Here is a 21,223-nt window from a genome sequence, read left to right on the forward strand (position 1 = left end):
TACAGGAGTGTAGAACTGTGGCCATTTGTGTGCAGCCTCGTTTACTTGGGGTCCTTTCTGAACATCTCTATTATGATGAAATTGCTGTTCCTTTTACACGAATGCAGAATGAATGTAAACAACTCATCTCATTGTTAGCTGATGCACACATTGACATTGGAAACAGAGTAAACTGCAGTGTATTTACAATAGATCAAGCTAATGAGTTGGTAAGTAGAGGCATGCCTGCCCTTCCTTGAAATCTATTCTTGTCTTGAAATACATCTTCAGCATAATTATTACATAGACAGTAACTTTCAGAAATAATGTGGTGACTTTACACATCCTTTGAGATATGTAATAGATGTTTACCGCTTCATCTGCGGTGTTTACAGACTATGCCAAAAATGGAGTAGAATACAAGGTAGATACTTAACAGGAGAAAAAACTGACAGTGTTCTGATTCCAGGTGTAGATTCACTATTGAAATCTACACAGAATAAAACAAAGCAGGCTGGAACTCCTTCAAAACCACTGTCAAAAGACTAGTAAATAAACTGTGTAAATTCTAGACCTTCTCCCCCCCGGCCCCCCAAGCGTGTGTTTTTTAAAGTGTTTTTTTCCTGACTGTTCAATTGTTTTGTCTTTTTTAATCTGAAAACATCAGTGTTAGATGTGCTAATAAAAGGTAGCTCTTGACGTGAAAAGCTCTGTAAGCAAAAATAGAGCTGATAATGTTGGGGCAACGTATTAAAAGGTTTTTGTTCCAACCCCAAACTGGCCTCTTAAGCAGAGAGAAAGATGAGTATGGACAGATGAGGTAGGATGTAAATAGCGAGCTTGTGGATTTGAGAGCCTGCAAAATAAAAGGGTCTGGGGTGAGAGGGGTGTGTAGATTTGGGGGGATTAAAGAATGGTGATGGATGTGGTGCAGCGTGGGGCAGGGGAGGAGGGTGTTTGTGTATGCAACTGGGATGCTGAGAATAAGGATAAGAATACGAGAAGGTTTAAGTTTGTACAATTATGGTCATGATGACTGTAGCATGATGGATCTTGAAATTCTCAGATGGTAGTATTTATGTAGTAATATGCAGTAGATTAACTTGGAAATCTCAACGTATCTTTCAAGTTATAGATAATTGTGTATATGGGCTGAGGGGATTTTGGCAGCCAGTCTGATTATGGCTACCATCTAAAATGAATAAATTCCCAAGGTAAAGCCAGACATAATCATGTGAGCTCATAGTCTGTGAAGTACATGAGTTTTCATATACCTCAACTGTTTACTCTTAAGTCTAGTAATAGGGCTGCTTGACCAATGCGTGTTTTTTCAAAAGAGATCCATTCTGGATTAGAAGACTCATTCCATAACTATTTGCTGTTTTCTATGGCTGTCTTCTGCACCCTTTCAACTCTTCAAGTTTTCTGGAAATACATACACCAAACCTACTCTGTGTTGTAGTATGGGTCTTCATGCATTGGATGGAAAAACCCTGTGCTCCTCCTTGCTATTCATATTTTTTGCATCCTTTGGTCATTCCGGTCATCAAGGTCATGTGGAGTAGAGCTTGAGGTATCTGTAGAATGAAGCAGTACAAGTCTGATAGTTGAAAGACTTGGCCTGAACTTTTAAAAGTAAAAGGCAAAAAAACGCCCTCAGACTAACCCTCTCAACAGCTGTCATCTTTCCTGTACTTAGGAGCCTAACTATCCTATCAGTAGAATAAGTTCAGCACTTCCATGATTCTACGTTGCTTTTAATCTTTCCTGTGAAAGATGAAGCAACAGTAGTCAGCCAGTTGTGAGTGGGGGAGGATATGGCAAGTCCTGCAACTACTGTGTTGTGCTGACTTGTTCCTTAGATTTTTATCCCAGTCTCTTTCCTCAAAAGAAAATCAGCTTAGAAACAACTTCTTCATGCACGGGACCTTGCCCATGCTTTCTAGCCTCTTGTATTCATAGCATATTCTCCTTTGCTTATCTGTCACGTGCTTACGTATTGCCAGAATTTCTGGATGTATCTGGCAGATATGGGACAATCTAAATTTGGAGGAGTACGTAAACACCTCTTTAGCTTTGGGAATCTAGACTTGAAATGTTCATAATATACCTGATTTTCCCCTTGAGCTGCAGTTCAAGATTCCAGAAACTACATTTTGGAGCATTTCCTGCTATTTGCTAGAAAAATAGAGTTGATAATACCTGGTGAAGTGACTTGTGTTCTGTCATGAAAAACAGGGTTTTCAGAGGATATCCTGTTTTACAGTAAATGAAACAGATTTGTAACACTCTTTCTTCCTTTTTATTAGGTTACTTCTGTTTTCCATGAAGTGACATCATCCTTTACTTTGAATCCTAAAATTCTACAACAGTTGGACAGTAAACGACAACAAGTCCAAATGACTGTTACAGAAACAAATCAAGAATGGCAAGTGTTGCATCTGCGAGTCCATACATTTGCTGCATGTGCAGTTGTGAACTTGCAGCAACTTCCAGAAAAACTAAATCCTGTTATAAAACCCTTAATGGAAGCTATCAAAAAAGAGGAGAATACACTTGTACAAAACTATGTGGCTTCATGTATAGCAAAGTTACTTCAGCAGTGTACAACAAGGTCTCCTTGTCCCAACTCAAAGATTATAAAAAATCTCTGCAACTCCCTCTGTGTGGATCCACATCTTACCCCACTAGCAGCATGTCCTGCACAGCCTCAGAGTAGCCATGAAAACTCAAAAGGTATGATATCTAAGACTGCCGGGATTCTTATGTCTGTGCTTGTGTCTGAACTGTTAAAATAAGTATTTGAGTGAGTCTTGTTTTCAGTGTTTTTAAAATGCCAGCAACTGAGTCTTCATTTATTAGTAATTACTTCATTTAGGTGTCTTAAACTACACACTGTGTGCAACTAATAATGTGTATACTTTTCAGAAAATTTATATATAAAAGATCTTAGTTCCAATTTTCAGTTATTTACTGTTGTTCAATTATTATCCACTTATGATCACATTTCATTTACATATGTTATGAAGCTTTTCATTGAAATAGAATAAGTATGGAAATTAGAGTAGCCTGTTAGAGAAAAGCCTGACTTGTGTTACGTTCCATAGGCTAACAGTAAGATAACAAAAGGTGAGGACAGTGTTTGAAATGAACAAATAATCCTGTGCACGCTGTGGTCATGGATTTTCTTTAAATGACTGTCCCCTGCAGAAAATGTATGGATTGAATGAACGCCACAAATTAAGACCTTAATACTCTCAAAGATTCTAACCTGCTTTTAAGGTTTGACCATTACACGTTTTACTTTTTCTTAATGAATGTGTCCTCCTTCATCTCACAGTAGAATACCATTCATATCTGATTGAAAATTAAGCTGATTGGATTTGTTGATGTTTCTATTTATGCTAAAGACACTGATGGCATCTGCTATCGTATCATGATAGAAGTCTTGAACTGTTTGTAAAGGACACAGACCATAAGCTTGTTTAAACTTTAGAACAAAACTTTAGAACATGTGTTGTTTTATTTAAAAAAAAAAAAAAACAAACTTGTGCAAACTTTTTATATTTGGCTGAAGTTTTGTTACCTGTGTTTCCTGCTGAATAAGAATTTATGTGGCAGTTTGCACACTTAGATTTTCATGCCAAGTCTGTAATGTGCTCTTAACAGAGTAGCTGTACTCTGTACTTAAATTTTTCCATCCTTGAGGACTATGATACTGATGGTGGTTTTAAAGCACGTTGAGCTCTGCAGATGACTTGTAGGTAGCTGTCACTCCCACCTATGTTTTAAACTGCAGCTTGAATTATTGTCAGCTATTCTCTCTTTTCCTTTAGGGCCCAACTCTGATAAAGATGGGATGCATCATACAGTTACTAAGCACAGGGGAATAATTACATTGTACAGACATCAGAAAGCTGCTTTTGCCATCACAAGTCGGCGAGGTCCTACTCCAAAAGCTCCAAAAGCCCCAATTGCAGATCTCCCCGCTGGCAGCAGTGGAAGCATTCCTACAGAACTTGATGAGGTAAATTTCAAAAACTTGCATTTGCAACTTGCACATGCACCTCCTCCTTCCATTACTTTGAATTCACTGGAGTTGATGGCATTATAATAGGGATGTCCAGGATCTTTTCATGAGAGAACTGAGTTGACATAAAATTCTGTGATGCAAGCAGCATATGTTCGATGATGATGATTTAAATCTTTGGTGTGTCATTAAGAAAATTAATAACTCCTGAAATATTTTACATTTAGTACAGAATATGAATATCTCGATATAAATCCACGCAAATGGATTTCCACAAACTGTGCTGTGACTGTGTCCCATCACCCATGTTAGTGTCGGTCATCTTGCTGCACAATGGATGCTCTGAAGCATTAAAAACACTATTTGAAATATGACTGGCTTTAGGATGTACGTGTGACTTCCATGCTTGATAAGCTAAATTTTTTTGTTGCTGTTTTATTCATATAAAACTTCAGCATGTTTTAGTAAGATCCTAGTCAGGACTGTGATTCCTAAACAGTGTTGTGGATTTTGTTCTTAATTGTTAAAAGTGATTTTTATCAATTCCACTTTCCGAAGAGGGTGGGAGCAAGAGAAGGGGCTTAGTAACAAATCAGGTATTGCTTTGGGGAAGTTTTGCTAGCATGTTACTGTTCTTGGTGTCCCTCTATTGGCAATCTGAGGTTCTGGAACTGGAACCAGTTGAAAACCTCTTGCTGAAACGGGCCTGTGTCAGCAAAAGCCAAATCCCCAGATTTATAGGATTTAAATAATCTGCTATAAAAGATTTTCCTTTTTTTAACTGTATAAAGTAAATAACTTAGAAAAAAATCGACCAGCAAATGTGTTGTAGGTAGCTATAAACACAATCAGAATTGAATGCCTGTATAACAATGGGAGCCTCCTTGAAAATAATTGTTATTCTTAAGTGTATCTGTCTTCACTACTTCATTAAATTGTTTAATTCTAGGCTCAGAAACCTTATGTTGTACAGAGAAGAGGAGCTGAATTTGCCTTATCTACTATAGCTAAACATTTTGGTGCTGAAATGGCAACAGGATTGCCACATCTCTGGGATGCTATGGTTGGTTCATTAAGGAACAACATTCACATAAATAATTTTGGTAATTACACTTCTGATTTAAGTTGGGGGGGGCTGGTAGGCTGGGGGCAGTATGTCAGTCTTAAACTGAACACCTTTTCTGTTCTTAACAGACCGAAAGTCCTTACTGGAAAAAGGAGATGCTCCTGCCCAGGAGCTAGTGAATTCTTTGCAGGTTTTTGAAACAACAGCAGCTTCAATGGATACTCAGCTACACCCTCTGGTAATCATATTCCAAAGCAGCTTTTGTATGCAGCAATTCAGTCTGTTCATTGCCACTTTTAAAAATCTTTGATTTGTAAGGCTTCTTTTTAGATGTTTTTCTAATTTTGCTCAAATGGTGTTTTTATTCACTTGCTGGCATGCCTGTATTCCAAGTCCTGTATCCTAGTCTTGATAAACTGAAGACATAGCCTTCTGTCTTCAGCAGTTAAGCTGTTACGTTTTAAAGCTGTTTTTTCCCTGTGTCCTATAGGATGTTAAATTCTGTATTTGTTTATGCAGGTTGTAGAATAAACCACAAAAGCAAACACCTGCCTACAATTTAGCTTTGGCCTACCCTTTTCTGGATGAGATGCCCAAACAAGACAGTGTCCAAAGTTTGAGTTATGATAATATTTATGCTATTGTGTTACATTGAAATCAGCATCTCAGCTCTGCTTTATTCTAATTCCAGATTTCCTAAACCTGGAGAACAGACTGATAATATGATGCCTTCTCTTTGTTATTAAAGTACAGATAAAAATGTTGTTATGCTGCATTATGTGGCTGACTGAAATGGGTTGACTTCTAATAGACTGACATGTAGTTTGTGTGGCCAGAGTGGGGGGAAAATGGTAGTAATAAAGACTGCACAGTTTACTGCCTGACTACTGTGTAACAGGCTGAAGGTTGTCAGAAGGGCTCCCTGTGCAGGGAATGCAAAAATTACGGGAGACTTCAGTTTACCCCTAAGTAGGCTGGATTTGATTAATTTTTAAAATTATTTCTTTTTACCCACCACTCAATGTAAAAGACTTAACATCTTACATGCAGTAGTTGGCTCTGAACTGACTATTTCTACTCAGGAAGAGAGATCCTGGAGTTAGGATAGTTCTGTGAAAGCACCAGCTGAATGTAGAATACTGGTTAAAAAAAAAAAAGGAAGTTAAGAAAGAACAAGAAAGTCATCATTATGCCTGCATCTGAACACAATTTTCAGTACTAGCCTATCTGCAGCACTGTATTTCAGAATAAATATAGTAGCACTGGAAGAGGCATAGAGAAGGGCAACAGGATGGTAAAAATACACAAAAAGGCTCCCATGCAAGGAATAAGTAGGCCAGAACTCTGTCTGGAAAGGCTATGATGGGAAAGGATGGGTATAAGGAATGGCTGTAGAGTTCTGAGCAGATGGAGAAGATTCATATGGAACATATGGAATTGTTTCTTATCTATTTTAATAAAATACTGCAGTGATTTTGAGTGAATTTAGCATATGATATGGAAAGATTTTTTTATATATACGTATTTTATGTATAGACATATATATGGTGTGTAGTTAATGTGTAGATTGTTTTTGGGGGTGCTAATACTGTATACAGGTTTTTAAAAAAGAAAAATAAAAATCATAGAAAGTCAAAGAGGGTGGAATTGGTTCATCAAAGCTAGTATTTAAGGACTTCCACACTAGGAAAAACCTGACCATCTGTTTAAGATATCTGACATAAAAATGTATTTGTGCTGATGAAAAAAAGACATGTATGTACACATGTACCCCCTTGGGAAGATGTGAATTTCCTTCTGGGTGCCTTTCTTGTCACACAGAGTTACTAAGACTCCCAACATGGATAATTCATCTGTCTAAAAATAAATGGGATGAGTCTAGGACAAATTTGCTAGCTGGAAGGAATTCCTTAATCTATGTATCTGTATTTAAGCAATAATTCTTTTTTTTTTATAAAAAGTTCTGAGTACTTAGAACTGTATTTTTCCGGTGTGAGATACATCCTTAATTATCAAGGGCTTTAACTTTCATTTTGACTAAAACCCTAAATATTTTGTTACTCTGAATTTTAACTGCATTGGGGAGTAATACTTGTTCAAAGTTCAATTGTCTTTTTCTTCTGAAACAATTTTTTGATTCTAAACAATTAGATCTTGTGAAGGAGCCATTTCAAGCATTCTTTGGAAGGCAACAGTGACTTAAAAAGACTGTTTACTTCAAAATAATTCAGTAATTTGTTTATAATTCATATTAACTTTTTTCCCCCCACCCTCTGCTTCTATTCAGTTAATACAGCATTTGCCTCATCTTTACATGTGCCTTCAACATCCCAGCACTGCAGTGAGACACATGGCTGCTCGTTGTGTCGGTGTTATGAGCAAAATAGCTACCATGGAAACCATGAATATCTTTCTAGAGAAAGTTCTACCATGGTTGGGAGCAATAGATGACAACACCAAACAAGAAGGTGCAATTGAAGCACTTGCATGTATCCTTGCTTGAGTATTCAAAAATGCAGAAACTTCAACCTTCTTTGCAGCTGCATAATTTGGGGGAACAAAAACTGTTGCCTGAAAAAAATGTGAGGAGGAATGAAATAAAATGTTAAGCTGTTTGCCTCCTGTAGACAAGAAATAAAAGAAACTTTCATTTCCATTGCTTTTATTTTATCTATCAAATGAAGTTTTGGTGGAGGTAATTCAGTTTCTCAAACCATGGCATTCACTGGGCTAAATGTAACTGGGTAGATCAGACTTCCCCGCCCCTTGCTTTGTTAGTAGAAATCTTGTTCATCTGAATGTAATGTATTAATGACTTTTACCTATTGAGTGTGAAATCTGCCAGGTATATATTGATGTCAGACAACCCTGAACTGGCAAAAACTATTTCCTTAATAACTGATCCAGGTGTAATGGAGCAGCTGGACGTTGGCATTGTTCCATATATTGTTCTTCTAGTGGTTCCAGTTCTGGGTAGAATGAGTGATCAGACAAACAGTGTCCGTTTTATGGCCACTCAGTGCTTTGCAACACTAATTAGACTAATGCCTCTTGAGGTAAGCTCAAGTTGTAAGTATACTGAGTATGTGAACTGTCCTGTATCCGCTTTTTCACCAGCTGCAAAGTCCAAGGTTCTGGCTTATTAAATGCTGAATAAGTAACAGTTTTTACAGATGTTGAGTCCATATCAGATAATTGAAGATGTGTCCTTTATAATGTAAAATGAGTAAAATTGGACCCTCTGTTAGTAATTTTCTAAAGTAAAATTTCTCTTTATAAGAAACTCATTTCAACTGTGCACATGAAGTTAAACTGTATATTCATTAATTTTGTGGGTAATGCTGCTTTTGCTAGATTTGGCTCAAAAGTCTTAGGAGTTATAGGTGCTCTCTCCCTAGGTGTGTGTGGTGGTATGTATGTGGTCAAGAGAAATGCATAAAAAAGCAATACTGACTTAAAAGGAGAAAATGAAATAGCAGTAATAGAAATAGTGTGGAGAGAAGTACAGTTACTGTAGTGGGTTGACCCTGGCCAGATGCCAGGTGCCCACCAAAGCCGCTCTATCACTCCTCCTCCACAACTGGACAGGGGGAGAAAATAAAATGAAAGGCTCGTAGGTCGAGATAAGGGCAGTTTAATAAAGCAGAAGCAAAGGTCGCGCGTGAAAGCAAAGGAAAACAAAAGATTTTATTCTCTACTTCCCATCAGCAGGCGATGTTCGGCCACTTCCCAGGAAGCAGGGTTTCAGTATGCGTAGTGGTTGCTCTGGAAGACAAACGTAAACAAACAAATGCCCCCACTTCCTCCTCCTCCCCCTAGCTTTTATACTGAGCAGACGTCATGGTATGGAATATCCCTTTGGTCAGTTTGGGTCAGCTGTCCTGGCTGTGTCCCCTCCCAAGATCTTGCCCACCCCCAGCCTACTGGTGGGGGGGCAATGTTGGAGAGACAGCCTTGATGCTGTGCGAGCACTGCTCAGCAGTAGCCAAAACACTGGTGTGTTATCAACACCCTTCTAGCTACCAATACAGAGCACAGCACTACGAGGGCTGCTGTGGGGAAAATTAACTCTATCTCAGCTAGACCCAATACAGTTACTTATTCCTAGTTCTTAAAATCAAAAAGCCCCACCCTACAGCTTTGGGCAATATATTATCTGTATTATGATCCAGTAGTGTTTAATCAGTACAGATTTGCTTCAGTTTTTCACTCCTACTACAACCTGCATACCTCAGACACTTTCTAATATTGCACTTCAAGGACTACAAGGCTTCTAACTAACTTATTTTCACCACCAGATGGTAATAGAAGACAGTTTGGAATTCATTTGCATGTTTCTAATGAAAAAAAAAAAATTGTCAGTTTAATGGGTTTAGTGTCTTTTTATTATCTCAATTTTTAATTTAGCATAATAGAAACTTAGAATCTGATAACTAGCAATCTGCCTTAAATGGAGCACTTACTTTCCGTATGCTTACACTGAAATGTTGAAAAAGTTGAAAGTGAGCAAAGTATAAAATGAATTTCTGGCATACTGCTGTTCATTCCAGTGCCATTTGCACCAGTGCCCTTCATATGCATCTAAATACAGTCCTATGGAATACATGTAGCTTAGATTTTTTTTTTTAAAGCTATTTTAATAGAATTTAGTGAGCATCTCTTAAAAATGTAGAATACTTGTTATTAATTGCGTACGTATGCATGATCAGTTCGTGTTTCTTTTCCATAGTTACTCAAGAACTCCCTTAGGACTTCCCCTTCCAGTTAAGGAAGTTCAGTATCAGATATTGAACTATATTAAATATGCAAACTTAGAAATATGCAAACTTAGAGTGAAGTAGATTAATAATGAGAGAAAATACCAGTACTGTAGTGGGACAGTCTTCTGAATACTAGCAATTTTAAATGTTAGGCCAAACAAGGAATTTAAATTGATAACTGTAGAGGGGTTGGAGTCATCTCAGTGGAAAGAGTAGGGGGTAGATTGATAGGGACTAGGGAAATAGATGTTTGACGGGGAAATACTTTATTAAGGAATCCTTTTTTGAGATTGAAATAACTTTATTATCAAGTTTTCATAGACAAAGTTTCACACAGGCTTTGTGTGAAAAAACTTACGGAGTGGTGTTTTATGGTTACAGTTTTACTTTTTTAAATGGGAAGACTTTTTAGGGTAGTCTTGCGGATATTTCATACGACAAACTCTTACAATTTTCAGTAGTTATAGTGGTATTACTAAAACAACAACAAAAAAATTTGCACTCTTTCATGTCCCTGAAGCATGACTTACACTCTTTGTTTTGTTGCAGAACTATATCTAGTCTTTTGTGTTTATTGCTGGCATTTTATATACTGCCTAAAATGCAAGACCTGAATTCATCTGCTGGATAAGTAGAAGTGATAGAGGTCTGAATAAGCTTGGAGTTTCTCATCTATATTTTTGTGTTGGTTTCTAATTGTGAGGAATTGGAAACAATAGCAGTAAATGAGTTTTGAGAACTTAGCTATGCTCAGCTTCCTGTATCTTTATTCTCAATTTCTTTATTCATTCAACCATAAAAATGAAAGTATGACTGAGAGAAGGATTGTAAGATAAACGGTTCAACTTAATCTGTCCTGTTTTATTGATAAGCAATCATGCTGCAAGTTGACAATATACTTGAACCAAATTAACTGGCATGGTATTCACACTTCAGACATGTTCTTTTAAAAGGGAGGGTAGGAAGAGCAGTTGAATGAGTAGGCTGTTTTCTGTGTGTATGTACATACTTAAATACCTTATTGGAGCACTTCCAACATCTGAAATCTGAGTTAGTTTTTCCCCTTCCTTATTAACCGCATACATGGTGGAATTATTTGATAGAGTTTTTCTTTTCAGCCAGGAGCCTTCCCTAAGTGATTAGTAACTTGGGTTTTGAAGTAAAGCTAACTAAAGATGGAGGTGGCCCAGAAAACTGGGATGACAGATGTGATGATGGAAAATATCAGTGCCTCTTTTGCTACTGTATATTAGCAGTAAGCAAGAATGTCTGAGCATATTTGGTCCCTAGATAGCTTCTTTGTGCTTCTGGCCTAGTATGGGAAGTACCTAGGAAGCCAAGGTCTGCTGCTACAAACCTGGAGGGGTTTAGGTTTTTCTTTTTCCCCAATAGTTTCCAACTGTTTGAATTCATCCTATGGATTTCAGTATCACTTTAGATCTAATTCTACTAACATCTGTAGGACAAAAATCCATCTAACTTTGGATGGTAGACTGTGACTAAGGAGAAATGGGTGTCAAAGGATTCACTAGCCAGCCAGATAAACTCTCTGATTAGAGGCAGAATAGCTCAGTCTTTGTAAAATCTTCCAAGCGTGACCAGGATTTCCCCTCTTCTATGCGATTCTATCAAGCTTTTCAGTGTGTCCTTTGGGGCAGAATTTGTCTTTTGCACCCTACCAACCCTGGATGAGTTGATCTGCAAGGAATCAAAAAAGTATAGCACTGAGTTTGGATTGATACAATTCAGAAGACTGCAGGTCTTTGCCATCTGTTTGTTTAAAATGTCTAAGCTAGTATGAGGTTTTATTTCTTATTGTCTGTGTGAGAAGTAAGTACTGTAGCCCTTACATTACTGCTTTAAAAATCTTATTCTAGGCTGGTATACCAGATCCACCAAACATGTCTGAAGAATTAATCCGAATGAAAGCTAAAGAACGTCACTTTCTGGAACAATTACTGGATGGAAAAAAACTGGAAAACTATAAAATTCCAGTACCAATCAAAGCAGAGCTCAGAAAATATCAGCAGGTAACAGCTTATACTTTTATTTTAAAAGAGCAGTAAGTTCCAGTCTGATAGGATTTTATGGAAGCGTAGGAGTTGTGTGGGTGCTGGGGTTTTTTGCTTGTGGGTTTTTTGTTTTGTTTTTAGCTGTGCAGTGTGTATCTTGGACTCTTGGGTAAGGAAGAACAAATTAAGTAATGCATGCCATTTATACTGGTTTTCTTTTAGTGATTTCCCCCCCCCCCCCCCCCGGATTCTGTCACTTTTCTCAGGGAATGGCCAAAGGGCTGTGCCTTGCTTAGGCTGACTGTGGCAGCCCACCACTGCAAAGCCAGGCCTTGTACTGTTTGGCCGCTTATGTCTCTCCCTTTATTCCCCTCTGCTTTGAGTGAATGGGTTGTAATGGATGCATTTATGGTGGGAAACAAGCTCATAGTTTGGCAGTGATGGATGATAGAACATACAGATGTTTGAACTGAAGCTTAACTAGCCAAAAGCCAGTTTTTACTTCTGAGGCATTCCTCTTATTTTCTGATTTCAGGATGGAGTGAACTGGCTGGCATTTCTCAATAAATACAAACTTCATGGAATTCTTTGTGATGACATGGGCTTAGGAAAAACTTTACAATCCATTTGTATTCTTGCAGGTGATCATTGCCTTAGGTAAGCTTAAACAAATGCCATTCTATCTTAAAGACTTCAATGATAGGTTTTACGTATGGTAATGACCCAGGACATAGTCCTGGATAACCGGCTGTAGGTAGCTCTGCTTGAGCAGGGGGTTGGACCAGATGACCTCCAGAGGTCCCTTCCAACCTCAACTGTTCTGTGAAAAACAGGGTTTTTTCAAACTTGTTTTGATATTCTTAAAGGGCTCAGGAATATGCAAGAACAAAACTGGTGGACAGTGTTCCTCTTCCCTCCTTGGTGGTGTGCCCTCCTACACTCACAGGACACTGGGTGGATGAAGTGGGCAAATTTTGCTCAAAAGAATATCTTAATCCTTTGCACTATACAGGACCTCCTACTGAGAGAGCAAGGTAATGTATCTTGCATGTATGACTTGGGTAGAGTAAAATATCACACACAGAATTTTGTAGTTCATTTCACTACTACTTGCTGAAGCATAGTTTGTGGGCATGGTAAAACTTGTGATGGTACCTTTAAAGGCTGAAATAATAACATATGTAGGGAACACTTTAGTTACGATCTCCTCTCTTTTCTTAAGATTACAACACCAGGTGAAAAGACACAATCTCATAGTGGCTTCATATGATGTTGTAAGAAATGACATTGACTTCTTCAGGTAAGAATTGGTTTGTTTTCTGAGGTTTTTAATAGCTTAGAATTTTAAATGCTACTTAATTCTATGTTCTTCTGTTCTAGAAATATTAAGTTTAATTACTGCATTCTTGATGAAGGCCATGTAATAAAAAATGGAAAAACAAAGCTGTCAAAAGCAGTAAAACAACTGACTGCCAATTACAGGATAATTCTTTCTGGGACACCAATCCAGGTAACTGCTTTTCTTTTTTCCTAAGAAGCTGGGTGAGTAGTAGAAAACAACCAAAAGAGATCTCTTTTGCTGTCCTTTTTATTGTGCTTTTTATCAGAGTTGTCTTGTTCAAAGTATAAATTGTAAAAAAGCCTTTCATTGCTAAATGCTTGAAACTACATCTTTTTCCTTTCCCAGTATACCCATGTATAGGGGAATGGGTGCAGGATCTGTGGTACTAACAGGGCTCAAAAGTTGGCAACAAGACTTTCCTTACCACTTGTTCTTTAAGTAGCAGGCAGGGAAGGGGAAAGAGCATTTCCTTACGCCTCTAGTGAAATGAGCAAGAAACTCACCTCTGAGAACTCCAGATTTTGGGCTTTGTCTTAATGACTTGTCTGTGGAGTATCTGTCTCATCCAGGACTAAGACCACCGGTGTCTCCTGAGTTTTGTTGTCCAGAAGAACTCAGCGTGTGGCTTAAGACATCAGAGACAGCGGAAAGTCTATTTATATGTTAAAGTGCATGTACAGGTCTTCCTGTAACTTAGGTTCATGAAAGAGCCACTAAGTTTCAGGAGGTCAAAAGTATGTTGAAGTGTTATGTTTGTAGTGTTTTATAGGCAGTGTTAAATATGTATGGAAATGTTTCTGTTGACTTGTAACAATTCATTACTTTTGAAAATAATTTAACAAATGTTTCTTTTATGTTCAGAACAACGTCTTAGAGTTGTGGTCGTTGTTTGACTTCCTTATGCCAGGATTTTTGGGTACTGAACGCCAATTTGCAGCTCGTTATGGCAAACCAATCCTGGCAAGTAGAGATGCCCGAAGCTCCAGTCGAGAACAAGAGGCTGGTAAGGATCAAATGTTAAATCTTGGTTTGCTTGTCTTCTTCCTTTAAATGAGAACTGCTAATGAAAAGAGAAAGTGAGGTCAGTTCCAACATAAGAGATTGGGGGGGCGCTGAATGTTTTGGGGGAAAAAAAATTTTTCTTTCTAAAATACTGCTTCCATTGCTTTCACTAGGGGTTCTTGCAATGGAAGCACTGCACCGCCAAGTTCTGCCGTTCCTGCTAAGGAGAATGAAAGAGGATGTACTGCAAGATCTTCCACCCAAAATTATTCAAGATTATTACTGTATTCTCAGTCCTCTACAGGTATGCTTAAAAAGTGGCTGGAAACTTAGTTTTTTCAGCACAGTTAAGACCACAAAGGAACCACTTCAGTACTCCTGGGTCAGTCTCATGTCAGCTCTGACATTCTCTGGGACCACAGGACTAAAAAGTTTTTCTAGTAAATGTTTAAAAACTAATTTCAGTCCAGTTGCAATAGAGTATTTCTTCAGCTTAATTTCTGGCATTGTTCTAAAAGAACAACATCTAGGCATCTGCAGATTTTTTTTAAAGAATACTTTCCAAGCTGAAAGAAAATAAATTCCAAGAGATTCCACTGCTAACATTGGTCTTGTGCTACATATAAAATAGGTTTCTTGATTTACGATAATTCAGAACTTTAACTTGGAACTAAATTCTAAAAATGACTGTTTGTCTTACTTCTGTCAGGAAAAACATACTCATTCTCTTGTCTACAGGTTCAGCTTTATGAAGATTTTGCCAAGTCTCGTGCCAAATGTGATATTGATGAAACAGTTTCTTCAATTTCACTGAATGAAGAAACTGAAAAACCAAAGCTGAAAGCTACAGGTCATGTATTTCAGGTACAGATTTCTTCAGTAATTTTTACTACCTAGTTCATTTATTTCTGGTAACTGTATTTCTGGGTTTAATAAAAAATGAAAATCAAAATAGTTAACTTATACATTTGTGGCCATATGATCTAAGTAAAATATTTAGATTTTGCATCAGACTGCCTGGAATGTGATGTATAGCTGTTATGCTTAAATTATGTTTTTGTGTCTTAAGTCATATAAAACTGTCTTAAATTTTTTAATGTGTTCTGCTCAATTGGTGTTCAGCTATTTTGTGGATCTTGGATACTATTCTCAATTAAAAACTGATTAGCAAAAGTACAAAACCTCAAAACAAGAGGGGAGCTAATTTTGATGTCATCAGTTGTTACACTACAAAATTAAGATTCTAAAACACGAACAAAGTAGTTTCCTTAAGGTTAGATCTGAATTTATGAAGGTTCATGGTCTTAGAGAATTGCAGATTAAGTCTTGGCTACGTGGAAACAATAATTCTCAAAGGCTCTGCACAGCTCTCAAACCCATCTACTATATCCCACACTCACATGAAAGTGTGGGAAATGGTAGTCTTTGTACTGTTCCTGCAACAGGAACCAAGATCGTTATGAACCTAACAGTTATTGGATACAGTTTGAAATACAGGTTTTCTTAATATAAATGTGCAACTTCAATTTAATGAAAATATACCCTAAAGTCCAAACTGTGGACTGTGGCTGAGTGGCCCCTATACTTACAATCAATTTTGTTCATCCTTTTTCTGTAACTACATTGTTGCTAACCATTGCTTTGAACTTCATTTCTTAAATAATTAAAGGCATTGCAATACTTACGGAAGCTATGCAACCATCCAGCATTAGTGTTAACAAGCCAACATCCAGAATATAAAAGAATTACAGAGCAACTTGCAGCTCATAATTCATCCCTTCGAGATATCCAACATGCACCTAAGCTGTCTGCTTTAAAACAAGTAAGTAGACTTGCATGTTGTGCCTTAAATTTCCTAAATGTGTCTCTACTGATATTACAATTTAGAAAGTTTTGTTTAAGACTTCACCAATATGAAAACTGATCTTGAAACACTAGTTAAGAAGCAAATGAAATAGAGTACAAGGGGTTTTTAGGCATATGTCCTATTTTTCTTGTTAATTTAAGGGAGAGGGGGAAGCACAAGCTTGCTTCAAGGTGATGATATTTACATAATTTTTGCTGCCTTGTCAAAAACCTTACTTTTACTCTGTTACTCCTGTCCCTCGTTACAGAAAAACTTTTCTCCTATTTATTATACATGAGACTATTAGCTTGATAGTTAGATTGCATTACATACTTAAATTCTATTGTAAGTAAAGCAAAATGAAGAAAATTACTATTCTGTTCACTCTTAAATTTTTCATAGTTTGACAGTGAAGCCAAACTTTGCATTATGTCATTTAAGTGACTGTCATTTACAGACTTCCTTCTGTCATTTGTTTCTCTTTTATTTCTACTTTTGATAGTCCATCAATGTCAATATTTGCATGAGATCTACTGTCATTTTGATGATACACTTTAATGCTCTTTTACTTTAAGCTGTTGCTAGACTGTGGTTTGGGGAATGGTGGATCTTCAGAAAGCGGTACAGAAGCTGTTGTGGCCCAGCACAGAGTACTTATCTTCTGTCAACTTAAAAGCATGCTGGATATAGTGGAGCATGACCTTCTCAGACCTCAGTTACCTTCAGTTACTTATTTACGACTAGATGGCAGCATACCTGCTGGTCAGAGGCATTCCATTGTTTCACGGTAAGCATATCCCTCCATAACCAGTATGAGGCCCACTGTAATGAACTATATTATTTATATGGTACAAAATTGTTCTTTTGTCTGCCTCAGAGCAGTTGAGGTTCATAAATTCATTATTTAAATGACATTTACCATGCTTAACTTTTTTTGTATGCAGGTTTAATAATGACCCATCTATAGATGTTCTTTTGCTCACCACTCATGTTGGTGGATTGGGACTTAACTTAACAGGGGCTGATACAGTAGTATTTGTGGAACATGACTGGAACCCAATGAGAGACCTGCAAGCCATGGATCGGGCACATCGCATTGGGCAGGTGAAAAACTCTTAATGTCCCATAAGTTTTTTTTCCCTTGCTGAACTCCTGCTTCTTTGAATTTGGCTAAGGTTGTAGCATATAATAAAAGTGACATCTAGGGGTTTCCACCAAGCTTCCATTCATACTGCTTTCTTGCAAGTATGCCAGATGTTGAAGTGTGTACTTTCTTATCCTATCCCAAACTTGGTATGCTTTCTCTTCTGTACTTCCTGAGCTGCTGAGGAGAGGCCAGGGAAGAATCACCCTTCAATCGAGGAAGAGATGCAACTGAGACAAGGAACTGAAGGGAAGCCCCACAGGGTTGTCCTTCTCTGATGCCTGGACAGGGAATGGGTGACTGCTGTTAGTGTCCCTTTACAGCTGTAAAAAGCAGTGAATTCTTAACTTTCTGAGTACAGATGCAATTACAGGTGCCTCTACTCTATGCTGGCATAGTCTCATTCTTTTCATCTAACATCAGACAGACTTACTGAGTACAATTACTGAAGGGTAACTCCAAGCCAAACTGCTTCCAGACTGTCCACGATGAATACTAAAAGGTTATGCTTTCTTGAATACCTAAGATACTTTTTCACTAAGTGTGCTTTTTTCTTTCAGAAACGTGTTGTTAATGTATATCGCCTGATAACCAGGGGAACTCTGGAGGAGAAGATCATGGGTCTTCAAAAGTTCAAAATGAATATTGCAAATACAGTGATCAGCCAAGAAAACGCAAGCCTACAGAGCATGGGAACAGAACAGCTTCTTGATCTGTTCACTCTTGACAAGGTAAAGAACCATTTTTACAAATACCTACCAAAAATAGAGTAAGCTTAGGGAAGAGCTTTGCTTTGAAATGTAAAATTTAATCAGACGAACACTTGAAGTTGGAATGATGAATAGTAGACAGCTCTCTGAAAAACAGGAGGAAGTGATATTTCCCAAAAGAATCATCAGACTCGAAGAATTTAGTATATTCCTGAAAACATTATTCTGTATATTAATTGACGATTTTTTTTCTTTTGTGAAGGATGGGAAAACTGAAAAAGCAGATACCTCTACCTCTTCTGGGAAAGCATCAATGAAATCAGTACTCGAAAACCTTGGAGAACTATGGGATCAAGAACAGTATGACACTGAATACAGTCTTGAAAACTTTATGCATTCATTAAAGTAACCATCATATATTCATAATACAACTGCTGCTAGTTCACGTATTTTTCTGCTGATATTCAGCAAACTTCAAAGCATATATAGTGAACCTTTAGCTTAATGTGTAAATAGACTTATTGAAAGAAGAATCTTCAAAAGACTGGCACTGAGTAATGTCACCTGTTTCACTGGGGAGTTATTCTGTCTTAAACGTTTGCACTGTATAAAAGAACTTTAAATGTAAACATTGTGAGGTGGTTTGAATTTTACTTGTTCTGAATGGCTGCAAATTCTTACTTGGTAGAAGAATAAAACAAAGCAAGTTTTTACATATGTTAACAAGTGTTACTTCTGTTTGAAGTTAAGTCCACCATTATTTCTTTCTGTATCTATAATAGTTTTGTACAGTTGTTTCAGTGAGTACTTCAGGTTGTTCAGTGTACATTTTTCTTTTAAACACAACTTGCTTTTATGGTATATTAAAAAACAATTTTCAACTTAAACTTTCATTCAGATCATTTCAGGACTTGTATCACCAGAGGCAAAGCCTAGAAGCCTTGAAAGTATTGAATAATTAAAGGGCACTAGGTATGTGCACCCACCTTTGTATATTGAGCATAAATATATTATGCTCTTCAGTCTTTTGACACCATCTTGAGAGAACAGCTGACTTGAACTTTTTAATGTAATGAGCTATATTAAATACAGGTGATGGCCTATTGAGGCCATGTTTGCATCCTATTAGCAGGGGTGTACTTTTTTAATTTATCTATAAGGCTAGAATATAGCCACTTTGAGAGATGCATGTATTCAGTATGTTTCAATCCTATATATTTTTTGTAACTAAAAGAAATTAAATATACAGACAGACATTTTCCAGAAGTAGATTTTACACTGTCTAGGATTCTAAAATCCATGCTAAAGTGACTGTTTACTAAACTGATGCATGATTTAAAGCTTCTTAAAGGAATAGGGAGGACTTTTTTCTTTAGGAGAAAATATACATAGAAATACCTACATTCAGTTTGAGGGAATTAAATAGTTGAAATTGTGTAACAAAGATAGTAAAGGACTTTAATAGCAGTGAGTGAGAATAATATGGCTGTATGTTACACAGCTTTTTATAAAAGGGAGGCAGTAGTAAAAGTGTGTTTCTAGATGTGCATATGTACCAGTATATGCACTTTTTATAAATATTAAATTATAGATAACTTACAGCAGTTGTCTGAATACATAGAATATATGTATAAATATAAAACCTAAGGTTTGTAGCTTGCTGTGTGCTTAAGCATCAGAGCTTAAAAACCACCAGAGACCTCAACTATGTAAAATAAGATTGTTTTAAAACAATATATATAAATCAAGACTGTTCTGCAGCATTGGAGATGAATTAATGTCACATTTCAGTAGTTATGAACTGCCATATTGTAACTAAATTAGCATTCCATGAAAATAAACAAAACTGGGAATATATAACTTGTATGTTGTGTATGTCCATGTTTAGGTGTTGTTCTGTAGAGAAGACTTTTTTCATTATAGCTGACTACATAAAAAACTAATGCTTTTGGAAATTACAGCTGGATTACTAGTACCATATTACTTCACTTCTACCTTCATACATAGAATATTTCTTTTGTGCTTTCAACCGATAATCCAAGCAGGGGGAGAGACAAGATGGGGCTTGGTGTTCTGTTTGCAGAGAAATTATAATGCTGGAATACTGAGTACTTTAAGATTAACTAACTTGGTGCAGTAATCTGGTGATAGTGCCCAGAAATAACAAGATATTTTAATAAAGAAACTTCTTATTTAGTCATAAAAGACCGCATATGTTTTTCTTCAAGAGTTTTATTAGTTGCAGTGGTAGGAAACTGTTTGGCTCCTGTCGGAAAAGAAATACACAGCAAAGGAGTGCTTTAAACCAGTTATTTATCACATTGAGGTTGCTATGCAACCATAATACTCTTAGTGATGGCTCTCTTGGATATGACATCAAAAAGACACCTGCACCTGGAAAATGGGGGGAGCAGAACCTAGAATAATTGTTTCAAGATTATTATATGTACTGACTGATCTTAAGTGTTCTGTGAATTAACACTTGCAAAATGGAAACCAGCAGGAACATTGCACTAAGTATATAAAAAACATTTTTAGTTACCTTAATGTTTAACTAAGAGCTTTTTCTATGCTTTCCAAGCTAGCAGACCCTTTACCATGATGTGGCTTGTTAGTGCACTGTTCTCGCTGCACAAACTGGAGCAAGAAATATGCTCTTGGAATGCCTCTAACTGCATTTGACCTGTTTAATTGGTATTCAGCTGGACCAGACCAGGGTCTGGGCTGAAACAGAAAAGTCTTTTATTTCTAGGCTGAAATAAAAACTTCAAAGATGATAGTGCAGGGATGTCAGGTTCTCAGCACCAACCATTCTGCTTTACAGCTCTGCCCCTACTGCAGTGTATTACTTGCTAATGAAGACATAGCCTAAAGCTTGAATTGACTGCAAGTTGAGTCATTGCAGGCCCAAAAAACATGACCTGTGAGTAGACCCACACGTGCCCAAGGCTTGATGCATTGTGTGTAAGTAACACTGAATTACTAGTCTGTCTATCTCTGTTGTTTAATGGCATCAAAAGAACACCAATAGTCACCAAAACCAGACCTCCAAATTAATGTAGTAGTGCCAGATTCAAAGCTTGCTAATTTGTGAAAACTAAGTACTTCTTAGTGGTGACCACATTGTAGGCTGGAAGAACTGCTTTGAAACAACTGTATACATAATGGTGCTTTTGCAACCAAACTTTAAGACTGCTTGAAATTCTACTTGAAACTAAATGGAAAACTATCTTCTCCAAACATGCACCAAGTCTGCATAAACTTGCCTTCTGAAATGTCTGTTAAACTAAGAATTCAATATGACAAGTCTGTCTTCCTCCATGCATGTCATC

At 37.2% G+C, this 21,223-nt stretch overlaps 1 protein-coding gene across 2 annotated transcripts in view; it reads left to right on the forward strand.

Annotated features, from left to right (window-relative positions):
- Nucleotides 1-20,069, forward strand: part of BTAF1 (B-TFIID TATA-box binding protein associated factor 1) — a 48,988-nt gene extending 28,919 nt beyond the window's left edge. The window contains exons 19-38 of one of the 2 annotated variants that reach the window (XM_050898582.1): nucleotides 6-209; nucleotides 2,289-2,715; nucleotides 3,816-4,006; nucleotides 4,959-5,112; nucleotides 5,204-5,313; nucleotides 7,363-7,564; nucleotides 7,983-8,131; nucleotides 11,713-11,865; nucleotides 12,383-12,504; nucleotides 12,714-12,881; nucleotides 13,070-13,147; nucleotides 13,228-13,357; nucleotides 14,051-14,192; nucleotides 14,365-14,495; nucleotides 14,930-15,055; nucleotides 15,861-16,013; nucleotides 16,613-16,824; nucleotides 16,982-17,141; nucleotides 17,742-17,912; nucleotides 18,154-20,069. In XM_050898582.1, coding sequence (XP_050754539.1) covers nucleotides 6-209; nucleotides 2,289-2,715; nucleotides 3,816-4,006; nucleotides 4,959-5,112; nucleotides 5,204-5,313; nucleotides 7,363-7,564; nucleotides 7,983-8,131; nucleotides 11,713-11,865; nucleotides 12,383-12,504; nucleotides 12,714-12,881; nucleotides 13,070-13,147; nucleotides 13,228-13,357; nucleotides 14,051-14,192; nucleotides 14,365-14,495; nucleotides 14,930-15,055; nucleotides 15,861-16,013; nucleotides 16,613-16,824; nucleotides 16,982-17,141; nucleotides 17,742-17,912; nucleotides 18,154-18,300 — 3,330 coding nt within the window. In that variant the 3' untranslated portion in view covers nucleotides 18,301-20,069. Of the gene's footprint in view, nucleotides 1-5; nucleotides 210-2,288; nucleotides 2,716-3,815; nucleotides 4,007-4,958; nucleotides 5,113-5,203; nucleotides 5,314-7,362; nucleotides 7,565-7,982; nucleotides 8,132-11,712; nucleotides 11,866-12,382; nucleotides 12,505-12,713; nucleotides 12,882-13,069; nucleotides 13,148-13,227; nucleotides 13,358-14,050; nucleotides 14,193-14,364; nucleotides 14,496-14,929; nucleotides 15,056-15,860; nucleotides 16,014-16,612; nucleotides 16,825-16,981; nucleotides 17,142-17,741; nucleotides 17,913-18,153 lie in introns of those variants that run through there. The other variant, XM_050898583.1, reaches the window with a different exon arrangement.
- The last annotated feature ends 1,154 nt before the right edge of the window (nucleotides 20,070-21,223 follow it).

The sequence above is a fragment of the Gymnogyps californianus genome, chromosome 6 (genome assembly GCF_018139145.2).
Source record: "Gymnogyps californianus isolate 813 chromosome 6, ASM1813914v2, whole genome shotgun sequence".
NCBI classification, from domain to species: domain Eukaryota; kingdom Metazoa; phylum Chordata; class Aves; order Accipitriformes; family Cathartidae; genus Gymnogyps; species Gymnogyps californianus.